Source organism: Pholis gunnellus (genome assembly GCF_910591455.1).
Source record: "Pholis gunnellus genome assembly, chromosome: 6".
Lineage (NCBI taxonomy): Eukaryota > Metazoa > Chordata > Actinopteri > Perciformes > Pholidae > Pholis > Pholis gunnellus.
The window spans coordinates 27,962,114-27,981,213 of record NC_136532.1 but is presented as its reverse complement, the minus strand read 5'-3'; the positions used below and the strand labels follow the sequence as shown (position 1 = coordinate 27,981,213).

The 19,100-nt window shown below is 41.8% G+C and overlaps 1 protein-coding gene across 3 annotated transcripts in view; it reads right to left on the bottom strand.

The window, feature by feature from the left end:
* Positions 1-19,100, bottom strand: part of LOC306697811 (NACHT, LRR and PYD domains-containing protein 3-like) — a 47,517-nt gene that overhangs the window by 16,995 nt on the left and 11,422 nt on the right. For 2 of the 3 annotated variants that reach the window (XM_079161869.1, XM_079161871.1), the window contains exons 1-4: positions 7,012-7,284; positions 2,949-3,030; positions 2,699-2,875; positions 2,075-2,245 (exon numbers count right to left, since the gene is read on the bottom strand). In XM_079161869.1, the coding sequence (XP_079017995.1) occupies positions 2,075-2,245; positions 2,699-2,875; positions 2,949-3,016 (416 nt within the window). In that variant the 5' untranslated portion in view covers positions 3,017-3,030; positions 7,012-7,284. Of the gene's footprint in view, positions 1-2,074; positions 2,246-2,698; positions 2,876-2,948; positions 3,031-7,011; positions 7,285-19,100 lie in introns of those variants that run through there. The other variant, XM_079161870.1, reaches the window with a different exon arrangement.

Below are 19,100 nucleotides of genomic sequence, written 5' to 3'. Positions count from 1 at the left end.
TCTCTGTATCGCACACACAGGTGAGCTCACTCCCACCAGCGGACAGAGAGCGCGGAAGATATTCCTCATCAACCAGCTGAAGAGCAGAAACAATATCTGCGTGTTTTAAACGCTCCATGTGGTGAAGATGCAACACTCGCTCTCCTGCGAGTAGCAGCTGCTCCGGTACCCCCCCCCCCCACAAGCAGCTAAAGTCCAGTCACCACCTGATGACAGGTTGAGGATTCGCTCTTCATCGTTCATCTCCAGCGTGATGCTTTCAGTAAATGTGTGTTTGTTCTGGAAGCATCTTTCAACTTTACATTTTTTGTTGTTTGCTAATTTCTCACCACATATCAAGCATACAGGTGAGCCAGCATTGTTCGCAGTGAAAGCAAATTAATACGTCCACGCAGAATTAAACTCTCTATTTCCTCCGTGACTTTTCTGTTTTTGGATTTATCCATTGATAGTTTACTGAGGGGGGGGGGGCAGATCATGATCAGCCACCTGCAGGGAAAGACTCTTCACGACATAAGATGCAAGTGGCGGATCGCGTAGCGCGGATGCTTTTGAATATTTTACTATTTTGCTCGACAAGGTTTGAATCCAGGTTGATGCGATCTTTCCATAAATATATTTTCTTCAATGTATTTCTTCATACGTGGCTGTGATGTAGTGCTCACTGATACAATCGTAATCCCTGCAATATATATGAGATGTGGCTTTTAGATCTCCAGCAATATGTTTGTGAATGTGTGAATCAGACAACAGAGGCAGAAAACAGCTGCTGCTGTTACACAAACACACACACGCACGGAAGGAAACCAGTAGGACCGGCACCCACTGCATGCCCAGTGTACGGGAATAGTCATGTGATATTTGTTCTCAGGCATTTATTCTGAACGGAGATCATCTCGAAAACGATGCTGAAACTCGTATTAAAGGTATTAGTGTGGATGTAGCCTCAAGGAGCCGCGACAGAGGGACCGAAGAGCCGCATGCGGCTCCAGAGCCGCGGGTTGTCGACCCCTGACCAAGAGGAAACACTGTACGTCAACATAATACAGAGATTCATTGCTCTGCAGATGATACCCAGTTGTACATCCCATGAAGCCTGCTCCAGCACTGTTTCATGGTTCATGTCCTGTCTTGTAGGTATAATGACCCCTGCTGGCCCCTTTCTGCATTAATGATCTCTCCTCCAGTCTGGGAGTTTTATCTCATAAGGTTCAGCATGAACCCTCAACCTGGGTGTTATTTCTGACTCTGACTTGACTTTTGATGCTCAGGTGACCAAAGTTGTGCAGATCTGCTTTACTCAATTGAGACAGCGAAGCAGAATCAGGTCATTCCTTTGACCTTTGACCTGAGAGAGTCATTCATGCTTTCATCTCCTCCAGACTCGACTACTGCGATGCACTTTAATCTGGTATCAGCAGGAGAAACATTCCATCAGAGGAAGTGACTGAATGGGGTGCAGACAGTTAACCACAGAATGTTTAGGTTAGGAACAGAAACAGATGTGTTAGAGAGGACTCATCCTACCCCCCCACCCTTGTGCACTGGTCCTTTATAAGATGTAGAAACCTGCACACGGGGCTCTTCATCCCTCAGACTGCACACAGGAGCTCAGTGGGATGATTGAACCTTCTCTGCACAGAGAATAAATACTCCAAAGACAAACTTTCTTTCCTCACATGTCCTTATTTCAGTGTTATAGCGCTCACTCGTACTATTATATAGTTTACACCACACCTTACTAACGGGCCTTTGCTGTCCGGGCCCCTCAGCGGTGGAACTCTCTTCCTGCTAATCTAAGGCCGGAAAATTCAGTTTCCTCTTTAAATCTCTTCTGAAGACTCACTTTTACTGTTTGGCTTGTTTTGACATCTGACGCATTTTATTTTGTTTATTGATTTAAATCTTATTTTACCGGTTTGATTGTGTTTCTGATTTGCTTTCATGTTTCATTATGAAGCACTTTGTAACTTTATTTTGAAAAGGTGCAATTTAAATAAAGTTATCATCATCATCATCATCATCATCATCATCATCATCATCATCATCATCATCATCAGTTTGAAATCCTCACCTTTGATCAACAGAGTGGCGTCCATCTTTGAAGATAATAAAATGACCCATAGACCCGTCACTCTTCATGGACACACAGCTGGGTCCAGCTCCAGGTTCAGGTTCAGGTTCAGGTTCAGGTTCAGGTTCAGGTTCAGGTTCAGGTTCAGGTCCAGGTTGTTCCAGTTTCCTCCTGATAGAAACACCAGATACATTCAGTGATGTAATAAACCTACTGTACTCTGTGTGTTAGTATCCTGGTAGTTTTAGGAGACGTTTAGTATGAAATCAATGCTTCATGTAGAAATGTTTCAGTGTTGATGTTGAAGCTGTATTCAGTGCAGCAAAGACAGGAAGTGATGCAGTGAGGTGACCATGATGGTTGAAGAGTAATGCTGTCCAATCAGGATGAAGAGAGGAACCATGTGTGAGTGTCCTTCTGACATCATCATCATCATCATCATCATCATCATCATCATCATCACCATCATCATCATCATCATCATCATCATCATCATCATCATCATCATCACCACCATCATCATCATCATCATCATCATCATCATCACCATCACCATCATCATCATCACCATCACCATCATCATCATCATCATCATCATCATCATCATCAGTTTGATATCCTCACCTTTGATCAACAGAGTGGCGTCCATCTTTGAAGACTATAGGAAAATCCATAGACCAGTCACTCTTCATGGACACACAGCTGGGTTCAGGTTCAGGTCCAGGTTCAGGTTCAGGTCCAGGTTCAGGATCACGTTCAGGTCCAGGTCCAGGTCCAGGACAGCGTGGTCCCTGATGGGTCCTGGTCACATGTAGGAACAGAGTCAGTGAATGAAAGACTTTGAGTCATGGACAGTTAGAGACGGTCATCTCACCTCTGAGCTTTGGTGTGGCTGGTTTTAGAGGGAGGGACTCCCTCCTCTCTGTCCTCACACTGATTCATAGCAGAGTCCACACCTTCACACAAACACAACAACATTATTTCTCTTCATCATGACAAACACACACAGCTCATTCACCTCAATACTAAAGACACTCATGGGACAGTTTCCATGTTGTTGTCACTTTGAGCTGCAGAGTCATCTCTAAGAAATGACGTTCACAATGCTCTTTAGTCTGTTGGCTTGTTTGAAGACTAGAGGAAGACTCTTCATGTGGCTTTTTATTGGCCTTTCTTTGGGGATGACGTCACTTTTCACTTCTATTTGAGTGACTTTGAAAAGCTCTTCAACGTTTGAAATGTTCCTCTGTCTCCACTTCCATTCTCTCTCTGCTGCTCAGCTCCTCTTTCACTCAGAAAAGTCTGAAGAGAAAAGTTAAATAGAAAAAGTCTCTCACTATATACTTGGGCATTAACATCACAAGAGAGATGCAGAACCTTTACCAAGAAAACGTCTTTTCTCTACTTGAGAAAGTAAAACTAGATCTGAAGAAATGGAAAACAATTGAATTGCATCAAGATGAATGTGCTCCCCAAATCCCTTCACTTGTTTCAATCTTCCTTTAAACGTATCGACAAAGCTTTCACTTCATTCATATGGGATGGTAAGAACCCGAGGATACGTATAGAACTTCTACAGAGACCTACATTACAGGGAGGGCTAGCTCTTCCTCATCTGTGCTACTATTGGGCAACAAATGTTCAAAAGATTCTCTTTTGGCTTCATGCTCCAGACACAGACTGGTGTCACTATGAAGATAGATCTTGCAGCTCAACATCTCTTACAGCTCTGGTCACTTCCAGTCTTCCAGTTTCTATCTGACATTTCACAAACCATCCAATCCTCATCAATACCCTCAAGATATGGTTTCAATGTAGACGGACCTTTGGTTTTAATTATCTTCTTAACATAAGCTCCATATGCAATCACCACCTCTTCCCCCTCAGCTAGAACAGATGCTACATTCTGTCTCTGGCAAAGAAAAGCTCTTAATATTGATCGTCAACCCAACGCAGCATCAGCTATATCTGGTGTCACAGATCAACACTCTACAACACGTGTCAAACTCAAGGCCCGCGGGCCGAATCCGGCCTGTCACGTCATTTTATGTGTCCCGCGAATCCGCCAGCAAAAAAAAATGTTTTTAAATCAGACTTGATACAAATTACAATTATCCACTGCTCTCTGTAACGCGCACAGCGGAGGTCCTACCCGATCCGCTCGAGCACACCTCCACCAGCGGATGCGGTGGAGATGCAACAGTCGCTCTCCTGCACCGCTCTCCCGCAAGCACCCCCCCCCGTCGACGAAGGTCCGGCAACAGCCGCTCCTCTTGGCCCTTAGGGGGCAACTATGATGCTGATGTGGCCCAGAGTGAAAATGAGTTTGACACCCCTGCTCTACAAGAAGAAACAGACATAAAAACATCACGGCGTCTACAACACTTCTTGCTCGTAGAAGAATATTGTTCATTGGACATCAACAAATCCACCGAAGGCGTCTATGTGGTTTAGTGACCTGATGCAATTCATTCAGTTAGAGACAATAAAATACTCACTTAGGGGGTCAAGGAACACATTCTTCTCCAGCTGGGACCCGGTTCTGACACACTGAGGGAAACTCAAAAGTAGGCCTGATACCCCCGAGCAGTATTTCTGGTCTAGACCCTTAATCATGTGGCGCACAACAGACAACTGGTTTTGTTTTTATTGAACTCTCTTTATGTTGGACGAGTAATAATTCAGGCACTCTGGTTTCTACCTCCTGGCCAATCCTGTTGTCTTTGATCTTTTAGGCATATTTTGCTTGTACGATGTGTTGATTGTATATTTACTTTGTAGAGTGATGTAGGCGTGTCTACACACAGATGTACGGTGTGTGTGTTTATGAACATTTACATAATGACGTCAGGCACTGTGACATGAGGTGACCTTTTTATTTATTGACCTTTCTGTTGGTGGGTGTACCAGTGTGTGTGTGTGTGTGTGTGTGTGGGGGGGGGGGGGGGGGGGGGACAGGTTTGTTGTTTGTTTGTATATGTTAACAAAAAAGCTAAAAAACAATGGAAATATAAGTCAAAGTACATGTTTACTGTATTCTGTGTCTGCCAATATTTCCAAATAAAAGAATATATAAAGGAAAAAGAAAAAGTGTCTCAGACAGTTGAGTTCAGAAAAGGTCGACTACAAGCTGCTGATTAAGCTGATTAGTTCTCATTAAATTACAGTAAAATAAAATATATTCTACTACAATAAAATACCCTTAAATACAGATATTACCTCTAAATACACTGTAACATTACAGCAAAACTCTAGTACAAGTACATTTAGTTATTATTAGAAAACATGTAAAAGGTTTAAGAGAATACTAAATAAATTCTGCATATTTAATTGAACTATTTCTTAGAATTATTCATTTTATCTCCAACATCTGTCTGTTAAAGTTTAGATTTCTGGAGATAAATCAAACTTCACTTTTCCTTCTTTTAAACCCCGTTAACGTGTCAAAAGACGTGATTTTAAATGCTCATCCTGTAAATTTACAGTGTTTTACACGTTAAATATTGTTCATCAACCTCCAACACATGGAGCTGCTGTTTCTCCTCATGATCTCCCTTCAGAGTCCAGAAGTCCGTCAAACACAGAAGAGTAAAGTGATGTAAGCGTCCTCATAGGAACACTGTGGGCACTATGGGAACATGTGGAAGCTTTCATCTGATGGATCGTTCACTTCAACATTTGATCAGTTAGTAAAAGCTCGACTACAACCTGGTGATCAATGAGAGACAAAGTCAACACTAAAGACACACAAACACATTCAAACACGCCACAAATGGAGTAAATGTGTTGAGAAGCAGAAGAAGAAATGAACGTGAAGCTTTGTGGACTTAGAGGATTGAAAGCAGCAGCTGAGAGCAAACAGAGTCTCTCAGGTGAGCTCTCTGGTCCCTGCTGGGTCCTAGTGCTCCACAGCAGTAAGTCCTGACAGGTCCGTGTACGTTTTAGTCATCTGTTTTACCATTAATACGTAAAACCAAAATACGTAAATACCATGGTACTCTCATTTTACGTTTCAAACCAAAAACGGGAAAACGGAAGTGGAAGGTCGTATTTCCGTTTTTGGTTCTGAATTCAAAAACGGAAAAACCAAAGAAGTCAAATAATGAGCCGGGTTTCGTTTTTGCAAATCCGTTTTTAGTTTTTTCCTTTAAAACGAGACGCAGAGCACAACAGGTAACCCGGAAACAAGAATATTTCAAAATAAAAGTGAAGGCAATATAATGACCGTATGCAAGAAATTAATAAATAAATAAATCTCTGCCGATGGGAGTGTGTTAGCATCAGTAGTGACTACATGCTGTTTAATATTCATTGTTTGATGCAACACAGTTCATGATGTAGTTTCATCAAAGTCATGTTTGTGTTCACAGAGATGTTGCTGTTGCACTGATAGTTGTGTTTCACTGTGTTGTGCTGTTGATTCAGTGAACACAGAGTGTAGCCTGTAAGGACACACAAAGTGTTTCTTTCTACCACTAGATGGCAGTAAACGTGTATTTAAACCATAGATTCAGTCCTATTTACCTGTGCCTTTGTTCATTATCTAGGTTATTGATACAGATGTATTTAATACACAAAACAAGAGCAAAAACCAGATTGATTGGTTCTCTTTTCTTAGGAATGTTTAGTTTAAAAAAAAAAGAAAAATTTATGTATTTTCCATATTTTCTTTAAATGTAAAACAGATGACTAAAACGTACACGGACCCTGACAGACCCCAGATCAGACTGAACTCCTCTTCTTCATCACAGCGTCATCATTCAAAGCAACACTTCATCTGGACTTCAACATTCAAACTAACAGCAGCTTCTCTCTGCCGGCTCACACAGGCGGCCATCTTGTTTCCCAGCTGACGTTTGTGTTTGAAAGCAGCTTTAAACAATCACACGTTCACAACAATCAATGACGTCACTTCAACCAATCACAGCTCCACTTACTGAACTTTCAGCATGAACTTCCTCCGTGTGCAGCTCTCTTCTGTCCTCAGCAGGTCTGTGTAGAAAAGGAGCTTCGTGCTTCACTTCAACTTCAACTTCCATCAGACGAAGTGAAGTGACGCAGCTTGTTATGCTTCATCAGAGAGGGCGTGTGTCCTCACGGCACCATCACAGGATGCAGTCGGACTGGTTGGACTGAGTCTCAGTCTGAGCTGCGTTCACAGGATCAAATGTCATTGTGAACACAAACCTCCTCACAGCTCAAACAAGAGTCTCTCAGGATCAAACTCAGCATCTGTGGACAAATCACTTCAACTTGTAAAGAGTTGCTTTGACAACAGACTGGATTGAGTTGTTGAGAGCAGATAGTTTAGAGGATCCATGCACGCCCCTCTTTGTCACCTTGTCTCCTTGTAGATGTAGACTAGTAGGGAACAGAGGATCAAGCAGAAACCTTTGCAGCAAATGTTGTGTAGAGTTGATCTAGAATAATACATTCACTAAGACAACAGAGAGACCTGAGAGTGTTGTTGTTCTTCACTCCACTTTGTGGATCTGGTTGAACCTGTTGGGGCGGGACAGCTTCCTTACAAAGTACATACTGATGCATGCAGTCTGCATTCAACTGGGACAGGCTGCTTCCTCATCACATGGCACCTTGAACTCTGACCTTCTTGTTCATGAATCTGCTGTGCAAAGGATTGTGGGTCAGAATAGCCAGGAAAGCATGCTGGCCTGCATCCTGCAACATTTGTTTGTTTGTTTGTTTGTTTATTTATTTATTTAGCAGGGACAACGCCCACCAATCAACAGTAGAACTGTAAGTGAGCCAGAGTTAGCCAGAGAGGCTCGTTTCCATCTGCAGTCCCCGGACAGATGTTTCAAGGCAGCCTAAAATAACTAAATATCAAATGGCAACGGAATTAACATTCATAGACAAACGGACAGCAATAGTATCGACAAAACCAATACACAGCAAAAGAAAAGTGTACGACACGAGAGCAGAGCAGACATAACAGGCTGCAGCATGCGTCAGAACAAACCTACAGTACAACACTGAAGCACATAACATACACATCAAAACATGTAAAATAGCAACACTGAACAAGACAAATGCACATGTAGGTGAAACAAGCAGGACAGACAGCACATCAATGCTTGCACACCTGATTGGCAACAAGCCGTTCTTTAAGGTTGTGCTTGAATGTTTTGTACGTGTTGTGTGCGTATGTGTGATGTCAGAGCATTCCACCAGTGAGCTGCCTTCACAGAGAATGTAGTCTAGTGAGTCTGCAGCTTTGAGTGCTTTGTCTAATAAAATCACTAAGTGGAGGCGGGGCCATACCATGTAACAGTTTAAAAACCAGACACACATCAGTGAATCTAATGAGGTTCTCCCAACTCAGGATATGGTGCTTGATGAGAATATTGCAGCGATGGTGGCTTTTGTTTTTTTTATCAAGTGTTTTTAGGGCTTGTTTATGGAGAATGTTAATATATTTTAATGTTGTGCTGCTGGCTTGTGCCCAGCTGGTTCAGCAGTAGGTCAGATGGGGACAATCATTGCATTAAAATACAATTTTGCAGCCCGCATGGTTAGACAGTGTCTTATATATCTAAAATGTATGAGATTACATTAGTGGTAGCTGGCATGCTGCTCCTGGGGCCCGAGTGTAGCCTGTTAGTAGCTGGCATGCTACTGCTAGGGCGTGGGCCCAGCCTGATGGTAGCTGGCATGCTGCCACTTGGGCCTGGGCCAGACCTCGAGGTGGCAGAAAGTTTGTTTCTTCCATCCAGTAGTTCACATGTTTCTGGATGAAGAGTAGAGCCACCAATGCATTGCTGTTGATCAGTAGCCAGCAGTCCCAAAGGGAAAATATCTGTTGGTTCCTTCCTTCCAGTACAATCATGCCAAACTTGCACTGATTCATGAAGACAATCCTTGGACAAAGGACTTCTTTGGTCTAGGATAAGGTTTGCTAGCGGACCAGGATTCAGTTGTATGTCCCCACTTAGTAACAGCAGAAACAGTAGAGTGCTGTAAACATACCTTTGGTTGCTTCTCTTGGTGTGTTGTTTGCTTTCTCTACTAGAAATTCCATTGAAATGTTCTTTCTGCCAGAAAATGGAATAAGCAGTCAAATATCCGTGTCCAAAGAAATTCAATCTCGGTGAGTTATTCAAAAGTGCAGAATGTCCAGGAGTGATCGATTGATTTCCAGCCAGACAAAGGCCTCGAGCAGGTGGAACAAGCAAACACCACGAGCAGAATAACAGTGTCCAAACACCTCCATTTTCTCTGTAGCTTTAATTGATTCTTGTCTTTGATTTAAGTATTTCTTTGAGTTGAAAAGCATCGGCTAAAACTGATAGAATCTGGAGTAAAATGTTAAATAAGAGGATTGGCGTGGAGCCCAACACACCACACCTGTCCTCGGCGGCCATCTTGGAATCCAACTCTGTAGTTAGAGACAGGAAGGAGGAGACCAGAAGGATTTGACTGAATGTAGAACACAAACTGTAATTCCTGCAGCAAACACCCCCAAGGTGGAAACAACACGACCACCGTCAACAACAACCTGCAGGAAAGACAAGATGTCCTGAAGGGAGCAGGAAGGAGGAGCGAGGCCCTTCATCTGCATCAGTCCACCAACGAGTCAAGTCATCCCTCTAACGGGAGGACACATGTGCATTCTGATACGTGTAGACAACAGAGACCGGGAGACCCAGGTCGCTCAGTCTCACCCTTAAACCTCCAGACCACGAGGTGCTGACCCAGAATGCAACGCTCTCCTTGATGCAGAGCAGTGGGAGGTCCAGGAACCATTAGGACCACTAGTGATGCAACATGGACAGGTGCTGCTTTGAACCCTGTAGAAGTGTCCACTCCTAAAGGAGGACACTGGGTGTTTTCTCTATTACTGAATAAGAGAGAAGAGGTGATGATCTGCCCTCATCAGAACAGACGCTGCTGCCCTGTGCAGGGCCGGGGATCTGACAACCTCCTGTCTGTTGAGGTTCACCTCCACAGTGCTGTTGTCCCACCTCAACATGCTTCCCCCTCAGTTGTGGAGTGAAATGGTTCAGCATCTCATCGACAGCAACAAGCTCCAGCAGGTTGATGTGATGAGAGGAGTCCAGCCACGTGCCTCCTACTCCTCAATGAAAACCTGGACGTGATGGGGACTCACACCAGTCTTACACTACAATCACAATACAACAAAACATGAACAAGGATTTAAGTTAAAGCTAATTAAAAGTCAAATTAAAGGACAGGTCTTTCATTTATTTTTAAAACTTCCAAGGGAGTTTTCTGTTGTAAGATCCAAGGGGAGAGAGTTCCACAGTTTAGGGCCATGAAGACAGAAAGAACCTCACTAGAACTCTTGTGGGAGTTCAGGACCTTCTAAAAGAACGGCAGTGGAAGATCTGAGAGTTCTTGTTGGGACATAAAATAAAAGGCAGTCTCTGTTAAATGAAGGTGTTTGATCATGTGAGTCTTTGTAGAGAAGTACAAGGACTTTAAAATCAACTGTAAGAGACACAGAGGAGCCAGTGTAGTGAAACCAGTGAAGCTCTGCTGCAGAGAGACCTACCGATCCCTCAAGTCCACTGATTAAAACCTCATGATCAGGTTCCGGTGACGTCATCGCCCTGAATGGCAGCCTAAAGCGATAGCTCCTCCGGGAAAATAACCACCACGCCCTGATAAACAATCAAATATTACATTTTCCGAGAATATTCCGGCTGGTAAGTGGGGCAACAATGGGAAAAAAGGACACAAACAAAAAAACACGATTGTAGAACCCGTAAATGAAGGAAACGCAAAGAACAGCTCTCCGACACATGCACAAGATGGCGGAGCTAATGCTAACTCTCAGCCAGACACGGCAAGTTTAACCAAAGTTCTGGAAGAAATACGGGACTTTCGCAAAGACACAAAACATCAGCTAAATGATATTTCTTCCGAGCTGGCCAACGTTAACCAAAAAAAACAGCAGAGGCAGAGACACGAATCGAAAGTGTGGAAGATCGAGTTCAGAACTTGGAACAAGTGCTCGGCAAGAAGATAAAAGTGATCAACAGGAAAACAAATGACTCGACCAAGAAGGGAGATCACGTCGGGAGAATTTAAGGATATATAATGTTCCTGAAGGAGCGGAGGGTCGTCTATGGTGGAGTTTGTGGAAAAGTTAATGCGGGGCACGCTGGACCCCCCCCCCCCCCATCTACGGACCTTGGTATTGAGAGGACGCACCGGGCGCTCGCCCCCAAACCTACCGGTGACAGAGAAGACAAGCCACGGTCAATAATTATCAGATTTCACCGATACAAAACCAAAGAAGAGATTCTGCACAAGGCCTGGGGAAAGAAAAGAGTGCTTCTGAACGAGAGACTAATATATTCCGACCAAGATTATCCCCCAAAGGTCCTGCAGAACCGTAAGAAATACTCTGAAGCAAAGCGAGTGTTAAGGCAGAGACAGATCCGCTTCCAGACTCCGTACCCCGCTAAACTGCGAGTGTTTTACAAAGACGGGACGCAGCTGTACCAGTCGGCTGAAGAGGCGACTGCAGATATGAAAGACAGAGGGTTGCCTGTCAGCGTGATCACACCGAGGGAGAGCCTGGCTGAGCAGCGGTGAGAGGACCGACACAGCAGGGGACAAGAGAAGACCGGGACACGAGTATTCGGGAGAGACTGAGGGCCTCCAGAAGAGCCGTAAGTCCTGACTAACCTCAAACATGTTGGTAAGCTGAAGAATCTAAAACTCACGGTGCTGCTCAATCTGAGGGATGCATATTGAACATGTTCTAGTTTTTTATTTGATCTTTATTAACATACACACCTTTTTCCCATTTGAATGTGAATATATACATGGGAGGAATACAAAGGGATTCTTTTCTTTCTCTCGTGCAATGGACACTGGAGGCTGCAGGGAGCCCTCGACCCCTCAGAGAGGCTCCCCACAGCCAGACGTTCTCTCAACCCAGGGGCATCTACAGAGACCCCAACCTTGGAATCACTTTGTTCCTGTTCTTTCATGTATGTTTCTTTGTTCTTGCTCGTTCAGGGAGTAGATCAGTTAAGTTCCGTTTTGATACGTTCGTTGATACAATGACAGACACACACATACACACACACACACACACACACACACACACACACACACACACACACACACACACACAGACACTCACACACACACGGTTAGTGACAAAGTAAAACGTCTTTTAATGTTAATGGGCTTTTGAATCCAATTAAGCGCAGTCAAATATCTAAAATGAAGACAGAACAAGCACATGTGGCATATTTACAGGAAAGCCATGTAAATGACACCGAGCATGAAACACTAAAGAGAATGGGCTTCACTCATGTGTTCCTCTCATCGTACAAGTCAGGACAGAGGAGAGGAGTCGCTATTCTTACATCAAGCAAACTACATTGTTGAAAAGGTATTTCAGATGGGAGACAAGGAGGGTAGATATGTTCTGGTGAGGGGGAATATAGAATCCTGTCACTCTGTTTAATATATATGCACCCCCAGGAAGCGACCTTTTTCCAGAAAATCACCAATATCATGAGGACAGAAACAGAAGGCCTCTTGATATGTGGGGGGGGCTTAAATATACACCTACAGCTAAAGTTAGACTCCTCCAGCAGGAAGACCAGGAAAGGAAGTCCATATATCAGAACGTCAGCACACCTTTGGAGGAGGTTGGTTTAATTGACATATGGAGAGACCTTTTCCCTGACAGACGGGATTACACTTATTATTCTGCCCCCCACACTCCTTATACACAAGAATAGACTATTTCATAACATTTGGAAAAGATAAGGATAAAGTAAACGATTGTGGGACAATAGATCTAAGTGACCATGCACCTTTAGACCTCTCTGTGGATCTTAAGGTGAGAACAAAGAATACTACATGGAAAATGAATCCAAGTTTACTCAATGATCTGGATGTTAAGAGACAAATTAGGAAAGAGTTTAGTCTTTACCTAGAATTCAATGACAATGGAGAAGTTTCACCTCCCATTCTGTGGGAGACTTTAAAGGCTGTCCTGAGAGGGAGAAGTATAGTATAAAAAGAAAACAAGGAATAAAATGCTTTAAAAACACAAATTGAGTTCAGCGCAAGATACATTTGGGCAAATTAGGAGAATTAGGAAGGAAATGAACAGTTTGACTACACAAGAAATCAAGAGAAACGCTATGAAAGTGGATCCAAATCAGTGAAAATACCAGCATGGAAAGTGAAAAAGAAGATGGCAGAAAACACAATTCACAGAATTAGGGATCCAAGAACAAAAGTGATAAAAAAAAATCGACAAAGTGAAATTCAGGAAGCTTTTGAAGTGTTTTACAAGAATCTAAAGTTCCAGAGGAGATGTAACTCAAGTTGACAGCTTTCTAAATTCTCTGAAGTTGCCCACTTTAAATGAAGACCAAATTAAAGGATGACGGCAGATATAACGGAAGATGAACTAAGATCTGCAATTAGTAGGTTACGATTAAGCAAGTCTCCAGGATCAGATGGTTATACGAGTGGTATAATTTAACAATGAGCTGGTCCCTGTGATACTGCCCACACTGAACTGGGCTTTAAAACAGGCGCAAACGCCACCCAGCTGGAAAGAAGCAACAACCTCAGTTATCCCAAAAGAAGGCCAGGATACAACGGAATGTTCTAAATATAGATTATTCACTTCCATCATGGCAAGACGATGAGAGGAGTCTTTACCCATGCTGATACATAATGATCAGACAGGGTTTATACAACAACGCCAAACACCAGATAATATACGAAGGACACAACACATTATGGATCAGATTCAAAGAAATAAGATCCAAGCAGTCGTGATAAGCGTAGATGCTGAAAAGGCTTTTGACTGTTAACTGGACTTTTCTTTATAGATTTGGTCAACATGACACAATTATTAAAACTATTCAGGCATTATATGACAATCCCACTGCCAGGATTAAAATCAACGGATATTTATCAAACAATTTCAATCTAGAAAGAGTTACCAGACCGGCTGTGCGTGGTCACCGCTACTCTTCACATTATAGTTGGAGCTGCTAGTTCAGGGGTCGGCAACCTTTACTACCCAAAGAGACATTTGGCCCCAAAAGCTATTTCATGTCACAGCTTATAAAGTTTTGTATATAGTTATATTATATATATACAAAAACTATAGTGTGTTGTATTTGTCAAATTATAGCGCAAGAATAAAGACACTTCTTGCCATTGTGTTGCTATTTTACCTGTTAGAACAATATCAAACTGATGAAGAGGAGAAAGAAACGTGCTCAGTTTGCTGCAGCAGTTGAGGAATCGCTCTTTGTCGCTCATCTCCAGCTTGATGCCTTTCAGCTAATGCTGTTTGTTCTGGAAGCTCATTCAACATTACATGTGTTTGCACATATCAAGCATACAAGTGAGCAGCATCGTTGGCAGTGAAAGCAAATGAATACGTCCACGCACAATTAAACTCTATTTCCCTCCCTGACTGGGCTTTTCTTTTTTTATTATTGATCCTTTGATAGTGTAGCCGAGGGTTGATGTTGCACCAATACTTTATGATAATAATAATAGCAAAGTATCAAGCAGACCTTTCAGCCTTAAAGACTTTATTACTCTGTCGTATTTTTTTAACTAAGCAACCAATCTACTTCCTGTTTACACCGGCACCATCATGCCCAGTGTACGTGAAGAGATCATCTGGATAACGATGCTGAAACGCTGTGTGGACGGAGATCGTTCTCCAGTAGTAGTGGACGTAGCCTCAGGGAGCTCAATACATCAGACAACATGAAGATATTAGAGGAATTACTCTTAAGGGATGGAACACTAATTCTCCTGCTACGCAGATGACATTTTGATCTACCTGGGGCAACCCACATACTCTTTACCTAAACTGATGCAATCTTTGGAACAGCATGGTAAACTATCAGGGAACAAGATGAATGTTACTCTCATATAACTACAGCCCACCAAGAGGAATTGAAAATAAATATCCTTTTGCATGGCAAACAACAGCCTTCAAATATCTGGGCATCAATATCACAAAAGATCTGACAAAACGTGCATATTATAACTACGATCCACTAATAAGAAAAATGAAGGAAGATGGAACTTAATCCCTTTCCTAAATTTCACTGCGAGGATTGAATCCATTGAAATGAATACACTGCCCAGACTACTCGATCTATTTCACCTCTACCAACAGAGATTAACCAAAACCAATGACTGAGACAAGATGTTATCTCGATGTATGTGGACAGGTGAAAGACCCAGGGTCCGTCTCAAAACTTTACAACTGCCTAAAGAAACGGGAGGATGGGCCTACCTTCTCTCAGAGATCACTATTCAGCTGCGCAGATGATGCTGTGATATGCTGGTGCGACCCGTCGTATAAAGCTCAATGGAAAATCATTGAAGAGAAAATAACTTCCACCCCCATGCAGGCAATCCTAGCTGATAACATTCTACAAAGTCACATACATACTACTGAGAACCCATGGGTGAAGGATGGAAAACACTATGAGAGAACACAAACCAGAGGGAGATATGGTAATACTTAGATATGTGCATATGATTCTGACTTCACACCAAATCAATTGGATTCTAGATTTAGGGATTGGACAGCTCCAGGAATAACAGCCATATGCAACATAATGAAAGGAGGCACACTGCTAAGTTTTGAAACTCTTAAAGAGAAACACTCACGAGAAAAACAGGACTTCTATCGATACTTGCAGACGCGACATTATGTGAACACGGAGATGAAACATATGACAAAGAGTACACATCTGATAGAAGTGTTTAGAACAGCATATAACTCAGATACAGGCAGTGAAATCATATCAGGTATATATAAATGTCTGTTGAATTTTAAAACACATTCAACCTCCATATTAAAGCTAAATGGGAGAAGGAGGGAGTGATAACTACATCTCAGGAGGAATGGACAGCAACATGGAAAGCTCAGTGGAAGGTTACCAGCTCGCAGACATGGACAGAGTTTGGTTGGAAAAATGTGACACAGTATTTTATTACACCCTCTCAGAAATACCACGATGATAGTGAACCTCCTGTTTGCTGGAGAGGATGTGGAAACCAAGATGCAAACCATCAGCACATCTTTTGGGATTGCCCCGTTATCACAGACTACTGGAGAGGGTTACACACGGCCCGACAAAACACTTCTGAAGGTGGAATACCTCCAGAAAGTAGGACCATGTGTCTTGGATATCTACCTAGAACACTGTCAAAGAGAGACAAATATTTAATAAATGGACTTCTGGTGGCCGGCAAAAAGACTCTGACCAGGAAATGGTTGTCACAAGAGAGTCCCACTCTGAACACATGGATGGAGAAGATGACAGCATCTGACAACTACTAACTGGAACAATTTTGGTCATTTTGGGAAAAATGGGTTACACACGTAACACCCCATAGACCTGATTTTATTTTCATGAATCAATGAATGTAACATAGATGATAGATCACTCCCTAGTTATAGTTTTTCTTTTGTTCTGTGTTGTTTCCTTGTTATACATGTGTAGAACTAAAAAGAGCATCATCTGAAAATCTGCATATGCAATGTACATTATCTGAAGGACATCTGTAAATGTCTAATTGATGCCAACTATCAATAAAATAAATACATGGAAAAAAAGAAAGAAATGACGTTCACAATGCTCTTTAGTCTGTTGGCTTGTTTGAAGACTAGAGGAAGACTCTTCATGTGGCTTTTTATTGGCCTTTCTTTGGGGATGACGTCACTTTTCACTTCTATTTGAGTGACTTTGAAAAGCTCTTCAACGTTTGAAATGTTCCTCTGTTTCCACGTCTACTACATCCAGTCAGAGCATGAAGCAGCTCGTCCAATGATCCATGATCAGTCATGTGACCTTGTTAGCTGCTGCTGGATTCACATCACTTTGTACCTTCATGTGTAGAGGAACCACTGAGAGCAGAGCTGAAAGCATCCGTCCAATCATTGATCAGCACATCAGCACTCATTCCTCCTTTACATCAACGTCCTGATTCTCTGTGATGGAGTCACACTGATGTCTCCTCTCAATGAGGCTGTTAGTGGAGCTGTCGCCCTCTGGTGGCTCAGAGGGAAACCGTCACCTTCAACTGACTCATTTCACCGGTTACAGCTTTTCACAATAAAACACCATCATTATTTGTTGGGTTGATGTTCTTATAAAACGGTTTAATATCAGCTGAACAGCTTCTTTATGCAGACGGCCACTTACACACATGAAATGAGTTTCTGTCTAAACGTCATTGAGCAGTAAAACCTGCATTTATTTGAGGATCATCACGTTTGTGCGTCAACATGAAGATTAAAGAAGAAGCTGCTTCCTCCAGATCTTCACTAATTCATTTAAAACAGTCAAATCAAACTGAATTCACCTTTTTAAATAATCAGCGACTCTCACTAACCTTTAGAAGCAGAGAAGAAGAAGCTGCAACATCACGAGCTCCAGAAGTTAAACTAAAGGAAACAGGAAGGGAGGACTGCGGTCAAGTCAGCAGACACTCAGATCTCCGTGGTCAACACAGCGAACAATAAATTGTAGTGCGCGTTTACGCTAAAAATTACGGTAAATGCATTCAAAAGATCGGGAGCGAACGAAGGACTTTGCAAAGTTAGCGGAAAGATTAACGTAAGACAACTTTCGGTTTTCTACAGAAGAACATCCGGTTTTCAAAATAAGATGCCAACAAAGTATACATATTGCATAATAGAAATAAGATTAAATGAATTATATTCACATTAAGTATAAAACATGCTACCTGCATCTCGTGAGTTAAAGGGAAAATACACCTAAATTGTGCGTAAAGTGTCTTTATTCTTTGATTTGCGGGTTGCTGGAAATATATTCAAATTGATAATACCTGACTGACAGTCAATTAAGATATTTCACTAAGCAAAAACTCTGAACTGAATTTGTATCTTCAAATAGCAAATTTCTGAAATCTTTAAGGTGATATAAAATTGTTTTTCTCTCTGAGAAGAGTCAAAGCTTCACGTGTTAAAGCTGCATTCTCTCTAGTGTCCACCAGGGGGCGACTCCTCTGGTTGTATAGAAGTCTATGAGAAAATGACTCTACTTCTCTCTTGATTTATTACCTCAGTAAACATTGTAAACATGAGTTTATGGTCTCAATCTCTAGTTTCAAGTCTTCTTCAATACAGCATGATGTTCATTTAGTAAATGATGGTCCATTTAGAGTCACACAGACCATAAAGCAGGGGATGCTTTAGGGGCGGGGCTACACTTTTGGACTTTATAACACTCCGAAGTTATTGCAAATGTTTGGAATATAACTGTTCACATAATATAATACTAATGTTTATCTGACTCTGTGAACAAACACCAGCTTTAAACTCAACGAGGACAAATGAAATATATCTTTATCAACAGTTTTATCAACAACCTTCTGTGTGAATGATTGTTGTTTGTTGTGTGTAGTTTTATATGTGCTAATATAATGATGAAGTCTCGGAGCAGACGAATCCCAACATTATTTAAATGTATTGTTTCATGTGTAATGATGGAGTTGTTCTCAGTCTGTTGTTTCTTCTTTCTGTCTTCACGTCATGAATGAAGTTCTCTTTAAACATTCACATAAACTCTTCTGTTAAACTCAACGTAGAACACGTCTACGACTCTTTATATTCACAGCTGATTTAAACAGTAATCACACGTAGAATCACGTTAAAGTCAAGTTAAATGTATGTTTAATAATCCACATTCATCTAAAGAATGGCTGATATATAATATAATCATAGAATATCTGGAGAAATGTAAATACAATATATTATTTGACAAAGAAAAGTATCAGAATACACATTTTATACATGTTCAGAGTACGTTTTCTAAAATCACCAGACAATATATTCTTATTGTCAGTTGTGTAATATCACAAAGTACTTCTATTTGATGTAAAATACTTCCATGTTGTACTTTCTACTCCTCCTTCACTTCATCTCAGAGGTAATACTGCACTTTGATGATCTATATCTTTATTTATCTGATAACTTGAATTACTTTACAGA